This window comes from Octopus sinensis, linkage group LG30 (assembly GCF_006345805.1).
Source record: "Octopus sinensis linkage group LG30, ASM634580v1, whole genome shotgun sequence".
NCBI lineage: Eukaryota > Metazoa > Mollusca > Cephalopoda > Octopoda > Octopodidae > Octopus > Octopus sinensis.
This window is the reverse complement of record NC_043026.1, coordinates 13,383,289-13,394,005: the sequence shown is the minus strand read 5'-3', so window position 1 is coordinate 13,394,005 and position 10,717 is coordinate 13,383,289. Positions and strand designations below refer to the sequence as shown.

The following is a 10,717-nucleotide window of genomic DNA, read 5'->3' as shown; positions in this document are numbered from 1 at the left end:
ATATATAGTTCATGGAAATAATCACACTCCTTTATTATTAAATATTTATATTTAGGCATAGGAGTGGCTATGTGGTAAGTAGCTTGCTTACCAACCACATGGTTCCGGGTTCAGTCCCACTGCGTGGCACCTTGGGCAAGTGTCTTCTACTATAGCCTTGGGCCAACCAAAGCCTTGTGAGTGGATTTGGTAGACGGAAACTGAAAGAAGCCTGTCGTATATATGTATAACTGGTCTTCCTGTACTTTCTTTTGCCCAAAGCCATGGGCTGCTGAAAAGTTCTTGGCTTTGGGCAAAAAAAAGTACAGGAAGACCAGTTAATTAAGATTTTATTGCAGCGGACTTTCAGTTTTTCTAAGCCTTGTAAAAAAAACTCAGGCCTTTTGTGACACCCTTAACCCTTTTATTACCAACCCGGCTGAAACCGGCTCTGGCTCTATAGTACAAATGTCTTGTTTACATAAGTTTTGAATTAAAATCTTCCACCAAACCTTAGTCACAGTTTATTTTCCTAAGTTCATTGTTATATTCAAAATAGCTGAAAGAAACACAGAGCATCTCAAAATAAATATGGTAACAAAAGGGTTAAAGACAAGACCTTTTCAGCACACCCTCATATGTGTGTGTAGGAGTGGCTGTGTGGTATTTTGACAAAGACATTGTTGGGTTAGTGTGAGAGGCCAAATCTGACCAGTTTGAACATAAAACAGGGAGACTGTTTTGGCCAGACCTGGCCAGTTTAAAGGCTGAAAGGTTAACTGTAGGTCTACCATATCAATGACTTACCCAGTCCATAAAATGAAGTCCGGAGATGCTTCAATGCTCTTCATGGCACTGACGGCAGATGAAACAAGGGCCCAGGGTGAATCGCAGGAGTAGTCGCCATACGTACTGAGGTTGTCCTGGAAGTGGTGATCATGATGCGGAGAAGAAGCGTAGTTGTGGCACATCTGGGTGTGGTCACCATGGGTGCTGTAGTTGACGTCCAGGTGAAAGTCGGTCACCTGCCATATTGTGCCTGGTTTGGTGGTGGTAGGAGAGTGAGAGAGATGGAGAAAAGACAGGTAGTTAGATATATATATATATTTCTTTAAATGTAGAGGGGACAAACAAGGACAGACAAAGGGATTAAGTCGATTACATCGACCCCAGTGCGTAACTGGTACTTTATTTATTGACCCCGAGAGGACGAAAGGCAAAGTCGACCTCGGCGGAATTTGAACCCAAAACGTAACAGCAGGCGAAATACCGCTAAGCATTTCGCCCAGCGCGCTAACATTTCTGCCAGCTCGCTGCCTTCAAGTTAGATATATATACAAACAGGTAGATAGACAGGTAGATACATAGACAGACAGATGAATAGACAGAGACAAAGACAGAGAGATAGACAGATTTAAATGCATACACCCATACACATACAAAGAAACAGCTGTAAGCTAATATTATTATATCATCAGTGATGATATGTGTGTGTGTAACAATATGACTTTCGGAAACATTTTTTCACGCTGAGAGTTGCTGAAGCATGGAACAAACTGCCGGCATCAGTTGTTAGTTGTCGGATCACTGCATCGTTCAAAACTTCCATGCTTCCTGAGATTCGCCAACACTACACCTGATTTTCTCCCCTCCTTACACATGCAAGCATGTATCTGACTCATACATTGTTCGCTTTCCAGACATTTGTACATTACTGCATACGCAGACACCCATAAAATTTTTGACCGTCTTACAAACAATAACTCTGAGCACCTTTTCAAACTCCACCCGTCTAACACCCGTGGACATTTTACAAAGTGAAAACAGCACAGCTCCCATGATTTCGGAAACATTTTTTCATGCTAAGAGTTGCTGGAAGCATGGACAAACTGCCGGCATCAGTTGTTAGTTGTCGGAACACTGCATCCTTCAAAACTCCATGCTTTCTGAGATTCACCAACACTACACCTGATTTTCTCCTCCCTCCATACACACGCAAGCATGTATCTGACTCATACATTGTTCGCTTTCCAGACACTTGTACATTACTGCATAGGCTTTATATGCACTTTCTGACAAGTTGCGGTGCACCAGAGCACTGTATACAATAATTTCATTATTATTATTATTATTATTATATATCACAGTACCAAATAAGCAATGTAACAAGAGTCGGTTATCTTATTATAACCGTTTGCACAATAACAATCCGATACTTCAATACAGAATCCATAACAAAACTGACACTCTCACAGATCGTCCTCAACTGTCTACTGGTTCATTCTATTTATAAAACTCATCCAGTCCACTAAGTCAGTTCACTCTGCAACAGCTAATGAAAACATCATCATCATCATTTAACGTCTGCTTTCCATGCTAGCATGGGTTAGACAATTTGACTGAGGTCTGGTGAACCAGGCTCCAATCTGATCTGGCAGAGTTTCTACAGCTGGATGCCCTTCCTTATGCCAACCACTCCGAGAGTGTAGTGGGTGCTTTTACATGCCACCGGCACGAGGGCCAGTTTGGTGGATCATTGCAACGGCAACGCCCAAAAGGTGCTTTTTACATGCCACCTGCACAGGAGCCAGTCCAGTGGCCCTAGCGACGACCTCGCTCGAATGTTTCACATGCCACCAGCACAAGTGGTAGTAAGGCGACGCGGTAACAATCACATTCGAATGGTGTGCTTAACATGCCATTGGCACGAAGGCCAGCTTGTTGCTCTGGCAACGATCTCACTCGTATGGTACTCTTAGCGCTCCACTAGCAACGGATGCCAGTCACCAAGTTTGATTTCGACAACGATTCTGTAAACTTAGTTCATCTGTCATTCATTGATATTATGTACTGAACTTACCTGAACTCTACTCCAAAGTAATTTATCTCTCTCTTTTTCAGCCAAACCACTTTATCTATGTCATGAGAGAAAGTTGTGAGGGTGATGACGTTGTATACTAATATAGAAGGATTGCCAGTCAGGTAGGTAGGTATTTATCAATCTATATGCATACATGTGTGTGTGTTCCATATACATATATATTTTTTTTTTTTTTTTTTGTACTTGTTTCAGTCATTTTGACTGCGGCCATGCTGGAGCACCGCCTTTAGAGTGGTGAAAGAGTAAAGCAGGGATCACCACCACCCCCTGCCGGAGCCTCGTGGAGCTTTTAGGTGTTTTCGCTCAATAAACACACACAACGCCCGGTCTGGGAATCGAAACCGCGATCCTCCGACCGCAAGTCCGCTGCCCTAACCACTGGGCCATTGCGCCTCCACATATATATATATATATAATAATAATAATAATAATAATAATTAATTCTTTTTATTGGCCACAAGGGCTGACAAATATGATTTGAAAACATAAAGGGACAAAACAGGACGAAAGGCTACAAAAGGTTTTGTGAAAAAATCGAGTAAAAAGTGTAGGGTACATATAAAGTCCATAGACAGGGATCTGGCTACTGGAAGTTGAACAAGACCTTATTGGCTTGCGAAACACACTTTAGCTGGATTAAGGAGCTAGTTATGAGGACACTCATGGCAGCGAGATCAGCCTTGGACCGACACTGCAATTATGTAAAGAACATTAATTATAATGAGGAAAACGGCGGGGGGGGGGGTGAGGAACGACGGGTTGAACATGAATCCAGAAAAAAACTGTATATTATCATTTATTTTTAATTCATTTGATTCCTTCTTTTGATTTCATTGTATCCGATTTTTATCCCGACTAACCAATGTACAACACCAGCCCCTAAATAATGTTTTTGTTTTGTCCTTGTGTTGCCCCTCCCCCCTCTATACTCTTTACTCTCTTTTACTCTTTTACTCGTTTCAGTCATTTGACTGCGGCCATGCTGGAGCACCGCCTTTAGTCGAGCAACTCGACCCCGGGACTTATTATTTTTTGTAAGCCCAGTACTTATTCTATCGGTCTCTTTTGCCGAACCGCTAAGTAACGGGGATATAAACACACCAGCATCGGTTGTCAAGCAATGCTATAGGGGGACAAACACAGACACACAAACACACACATGCATGACCGCGTGTGTACCGTTGGCGATTTTTTTTCCTCTGTCTTCCCTTCTCTGGATCGTTCCTTCTCCTATGTTTCCGACGAAGAGCTCTGCTCGAAACGTTAAAACTCTCCTTCTTTCCTGAGCGTCCAATAATACTATATTTGTTCCACGTCCTTGCGTTGTTGTGTTTTCTCTGTGCTTTCATGTTTGGATTAACTATATATATATATATATATATAGTGTAATAAATAAAATATATGCATACATACAAACATATATGTACGTACCGACATCTACATGTATATATACATGCATATATAAATATATATACGTACAGGACACCACAAGAAGACGTAAAAATCAACAGAAACGAAAACGGAAACGCCATATATATATATATATATATATTATATATATATATATATATTATATATATTGATTCGCTAGCTTCTGCACGCATTTTTTTTTTCTCTCCTTGTTTCTTTTCTGTGTATCTTTCTGTTGAAGAGCGTAGGCTCGAAACGTAAAAGACTTGTTTTACTTATATTCCTGAGCGCCATACTAATACAATTGTTTGTTTGTATTCCACCTGCCTTCGTCTTTTGTTTATTTTCATAAAGCTTCCCATTATACATACATACATACATACATACATACATACATACATACCTACACACATACATACATACATAAATGCATACATACATATACATACATACATACATACATACATACATACAAACAAACAAACAAACAAACAAACAAACGACGGGCTTCTTTTATGTTAGCCGTGTATTGGCAAATAAAAGAAATTAGTGCGAACCTAGTTGGCAAAAAGGAGATGAGAAGAGAGGCGACCGCAGGCAAAATCCAGTCAGTGAGACAATTCATCTGAGAGATGGCTTCCCAGTGACAATGTCAACCGTGATGCAGTGTCTTATCACAACACCACTGCTGTTTCAAATGCCAGGCGCCACGAAGGTATCGTCTTATCGACTGCCTACACTTAACGTTCACTCTGTCTTCCTCTAATTCCTAGTCGGGCATCTTAGCAGTTGACCAAATAATTAACCAGCAACAACATACAAGAAAAGATAACTCTATTGTTTTTATATATGATACAAACACACATTTGTCCGTCGAGGCAAGAAGACATTCTACAAAGCAAACGGAAAAATATATATTTTCTTGAACTTCGATCGCCGTTCTTCTTCCATCTTGCATACTGACAATCAACACCTTAACAACAACAATACACACACATACATACACACAAACATACATACATACACACACATAAATAAATAAATAAATACATTCATACACACACACACACAAATACATACATACACACATGCATACATACATACACACAAACATACATACACACACACGCACATACATACATATATACATACATAGACACACACGTACACACACATACATACACACATACATACACACACACACACACATACATACATACACACACATACATACAGCTCCTACACGCATTTTTTCTCTCTCCTTGTTTTTTTTTTTTTCTGTGTATCTTTCTGTTGAAGAGCGTAGGCTCGAAATGTAAAAGACTTTTTCTATTCCTGAGCGCTATACTAATACATTTGTTTGTTTGTACTCCACCTGCCTTCGTCTTTTGTTTATTTTCGTAAACTTTCCCTTTATATATATATATATATATATATATATATATATATATATATTATATATATATATATATATATATATATCTATATTAATTTTTTTCTCTCCTTGATTTTTTCTGTGAATCTTTCTGTCGAAGAGCGTAGGCTCGAAATGTAAAAGACTTTTTCTATTTCTATTCCTGAGCGCTATACTAATATATTTGTTTGTTTGTACTCCACCTGCCTTCGTCTTTTGTTTATTTTCGTAAACCTTCCCGTTACATACATACATAATATTAGGTCAGTTAACAGCTGGTCTTAAAAGTCATCCGAAGGCTCATCAACGAAGGGATTGTGCTGTGGGATGGGGGATGATGTGTGTGTATTGATGGGACGTCTATTATGTCAAGATGAAGCAATTATCATGTGTGTATATATGTGTATATGTGCGGGCACTCATATATGTCCGTGTGTGCGTGTGTCTCTATAGGTAGGTACGAACGAATGTACATATGTAATATATTTAATTATTTATGTTTATCTGTGTGTATGCATGTGTTTGTGTAAGCGAGACGTAAACAAAACAACAGCGTTGCTATCAACACAGGCAGTGTCGCAAGCCTGCAATCGACCACAAAAGCCCGTCCTGGTTTCCTGATACCACTTGACATTTTTGCGACCTTTGTAACAATGTCCAGGTTGTTCGTTGTCCGAATAACAGGGCAATTAATTACATATCGGAAATAGATTAGGATGGGCCCTATTAAGCCCTGTTATTATCAGTTGCAGTTATCATGTTGCAATTTCGATTGCCTTTCATTACTTCCCTCTGATCTTGGGGCCCCAATGTAACCACAGTATTCGTATATTAGGGTCATATACACCACCAACCAAAACCCTTTTAAATCGTATACTACTATTGGGCCCTATTAAGCCCTGTTATTATGAGTTGCGATTTCGATTGCCTTTCATCCCTTCCCTCTGGTCTTGGGGCCCCAATATAACCACAGTATTCGTATATTAGGGTCATATACACCATCGACCAAAACCCTTTTAAATCGTATACTACTATTGGACCCTATTAAGCCCTGTTATTATCAGTTGCAGTTATCATGTTGCAATTTCGATTGCCTTTCATCACTTCCCTCTGATCTTGGGGCCCCAATATAACCACAGTATTCGTATATTAGGGTCATATACACCACCAACCAAAACCCTTTTAAATCGTATGTGCATAAGCATTAGCGAGGGTGACCTCTCTACACAATATGTGGTGGAAATAGCAGCCAAATCCACTTTTAGTTAAGATAATGGAGGTACACATTGAATGGTATGACCCTCGATGCACTGTGTGTGAAAAATCAAAGTTTGGAGGGCCACAGCTGGAACGTCTTTTCGTCAGAGGCCTGACCTGGCTGCGAAGCTCAACAACGCATTCGCTAAACACCATGACCACCACTACTACGACTATTACATTATTAAACATAAACAAAGCGTCCGGACTTACCTATGTCTTTCTGAAGGTGGAAGGAAGAGGTCAGCGGAAAACAATATACGGGGTCAAAGGCGATAAAGGTCACAAGGGTCAACAGCGAAGATCTGGACAACATTGCTAGCAACAGTAAATAGGGTATTTATAAACGGACGGGTGTGTATCACGTGATTGTCGCCAGAGACACCTAGCCAGTAAAGCTGGCAACTGTGCGTGGTGTAAGGGAAATAACTACAGATGAGTTTCTGGCGAATGATTTCCATTTTTTTTTTTTTTCTCTTTTTGTCCATTTAAAACACTTTTATATTCCCAGGCGCGAGTGTGGCTGTGTTGTGAAAAGCTTACCTCTCAGCCGCATGGTTCCGAGTTCAGTCCTACTGCATGGTACCCTGGGCAGATGTCTTCTGTAGTTTCGCCGGAAACTAGAAGACAATCTGGTGTGTACGCCCCCTTAACTTAGCGGTTCGGCAAAAGAGACCGATAGAATAACTACTACGCTTAGAAAGAATAAGTCCCGGGGTCGATTTGCTCGACTAAAGGCGGTGCTCCAGCATGGCCGCAGTCAAATGACTGAAACAAGTAAAGGAGTAAAAGAGAGAGTATATATGTGTGTGTGTGTGTGTACATACATACATACATATAGATGGCCCTGCTCGATCTGTAGGCAAGGTGTAGGTAGAAACTCTATAAAATGTACCCAGTGTAAGCTATGGACACATAAGTGGTGCACCAATATCAAAGGAAGGCTAACTGGGAAGATAGTTTTTGTATGTGGAAGAAAGTGTGCAGAGAACAACTTCTGCCACATTCTAGGGAGAAAAACTAGAAGTAGTTGATAGCTTCTGTTACCTAAGGGACCAAGTCAGTAACTGGGGGGTGAATGCTCTGAAAGTATAGCTGCTGGAATAAGAATAGCCTGGGCAAAGTTCAGAGAGCTCCTACCTCTGCTGGTGACAAAGGGCTTCTTGCTCAGAGTAAAAGGTGGACTGTATGACGCATGTGTACGAACAGCCATGCTACATGGCTGTGAAACATGGGCTGTGACTGCTTTGAGGACATGCGTAAGCTTGCAAGGAATGAAGTCAGTATGCTCCATTGGATGTGTAATGTCAGTGTGCATACTCAAAAGAGTGTAAGTACCTTGAGAGAAAAGTTGGACCAAAGAAGCATCAGTTGTGGTGTGCAAAGAGAGACGACTGTGCTGGTATGGTCATGTGGCGAGAATGGATGAGGATAGCTGTGTGAAAAAGTGCCACACTCTAGCAGTTGAGGGAACCTGTGGAAGAGGTAGACCCAGGAAGACCTGGGATGAGATGGTGAAGCACAACCTTCGAACATTAGGCCTCACCGAGGCAATGACTAGTGACCAAGACCTTTGGAAATATGCTGTGCTTGAGAAGACCTGGCAAGCCAAGTGAGACCATAATCTCATGGCCTATGCCAAGGGTGTAACCAGTCAACTTATGTGTACCTTTCCTTCATTGAACACTAAACTCTGCTTGCAAAGACCTGTTGAGGCAAGTGAAATCAAAATCAAATTTGAGGACAGCACCATATAACTGGCATCCGTGCCAGTGGAGTGCTAAGAGCATCATCCAATCATGATCGTTGCCGGGGCCACTGACTGGCTCCTGTGCCGGTGGCACGTAAAATGCACCATTTTAGTGTGGTCATTGCCAGTACCGCCTGACTGGCACATAAAAGCAACCACTACACTCTCGGAGTGGTTGGTGTTAGGAAGGGTATCCAGCTGTAGAAAATCTGTCAGAGCAAGATTGGAGCCTGGTGCAGCCATCTGGTTCGCCAGGCCTCAGTCAAATCGTCCAACCCATGCTAGCATGGAAAGCGGACGTTAAAATGATGATGATGATGATTACTTTCTTGCCATGTTTTATTTCTATTCCTGAGCACCATACTAATACATTATTTGTTTGTACTCCACCTGCCTTCGTCTTTTGTTTATTTTCGTAAACCTTCCCGATATATATATATATAATAATAATAATAATAATAATAATAATAATAATTGTGTACAGTGCTCAGGTGCACTACAACTCATCTAAAGTGTATATATAATCAGGTGTAGTTTCGGCGGATTTCGGAAAGCATGAGGGCCTTAAAGGATGCAGTGTCATGGCAGTCAACAACTGACGCAGGCAGTTTATTCCATGCTTCAGCAACTCTGAGCGTGAAAAAATGTTTCCGAAAGTCATGGGAGCTGTGTTGTTTTCTGACTTTGTAGGCATGTCCACGTATGTTAGACACATGGAGATCAAAAAGGTGTTCAGTGTTGTTGTTGGTGAGGTGGTTGATAACCTTGTGGGTGTTTACCAAGTCCGTCGCCAGACACCAGAGCTTCAGTGAATCCATGCCCAGGGAAACAAGGCGCTCAGAATATGGTATATATATATAGGCGCAGGGGTGGCTGTGTGGTAAGTAGCTTGTTTACCAACCACATGGTTCCGGGTTCAGTCCCACTGCGTGGCACCTTGGGCAAGTGTCTTCTACTATAGCCTCGGGCCGACCAAAGCCTTGTGAGTGGATTTGGTAAACGGAAACTGAAAGAAGCCCGTCGTATATATGTATATATATTTGTGTGTCTGTGTTTGTCCCCCGAGCATTGCTTGACAACCGATGCTGGTGTGTTTATGTCCCCGTTAACTAGCGGTTCGGCAAAAGAGACCGATAGAATAAGTACTGGGCTTACAAAAGAATAAGTCCCGGGGTCAAGTTACTCGATTAAAGGCGGTGCTCCAGCATGGCCGCAGTCAAATGACTGAAACAAGTGAAAATAAATAAATAAATAAATACACTTTAATAATTAAAAGTCTCTTGTGGGCAAACCAAGTTGGCATGAATCAGCCAAGCTTTACTTGCTAGAAATAGCAACCCAAATGCTTTTAAATCTGATCCCAATACTGGATGTTCAAGAACCAAAAGAAGGGCAGATTTTCAATCCCAGGATCATCCTGGTTCCAAATAGATATGTCTATGTAAAACAAATGCAGGACAAGATACAGGGATCCCAAACAGACAGAATTTCATGTTTATTATTATAGATACATACACAGTGTAGCATAGCTAAGTGGTAAGAAGTTCGCTTCCCATTTACATGGTTCCAGGTTCAGTCCTACTGTGTTGCACTTTTGGCAAGCGTCTTCGGATCTTTACCTTTTGACCTACAGATTTAAAAAAAAAATTTTTTTGAAACTAAACACTTTCAAACTTCAGACACTGGTAGAATGTGTCATATAAAATATGTTTTACTCTTAGCATTTTTGAGAAAAACTTATATTTACAAAGTTATTTCCATCTACCAAATCCACTCACAAAGCTTTGGTCAGCCGAAGGCTATAGTAGAATATGCTGACTAGATCTTGCTTCTGACACCGACCCTACAATGCCAGCCTAAAAATAAACAACCACATCATTAAAATCTTGAAGCTACAGATAATTCATGATCTTTATCTTTTGACCTACAGATTTAAAAAATAATTTTGTGTAACTAAGCACTTTCAATCTTCGGACACTGGTAAAATGTGTCATATAAAACATCTTTTACTCTTAGCATTTTTGAG

General features: G+C 40.8%; 2 protein-coding genes across 3 annotated transcripts in view; both read right to left on the bottom strand.

Moving 5' to 3' along the window:
- Positions 1-7,331, bottom strand: part of LOC115226531 (acid sphingomyelinase-like phosphodiesterase 3b) — a 20,131-nt gene extending 12,800 nt beyond the window's left edge. For both annotated transcript variants that reach the window (XR_005004325.1, XM_029797531.2), the window contains exons 1-2: positions 7,155-7,331; positions 787-1,018 (exon numbers count right to left, since the gene is read on the bottom strand). Coding sequence is in view for 1 of the 2 variants with exons in the window: in XM_029797531.2 (XP_029653391.1) it covers positions 787-1,018; positions 7,155-7,257 (335 nt within the window). In the remaining variant the exon portion in view is untranslated. The remainder of the gene's footprint in view (positions 1-786; positions 1,019-7,154) is intronic.
- LOC115226502 (zinc finger protein 664-like) overlaps positions 1-10,717 on the bottom strand; it is a 31,584-nt gene that overhangs the window by 6,770 nt on the left and 14,097 nt on the right. The window lies entirely within an intron of this gene.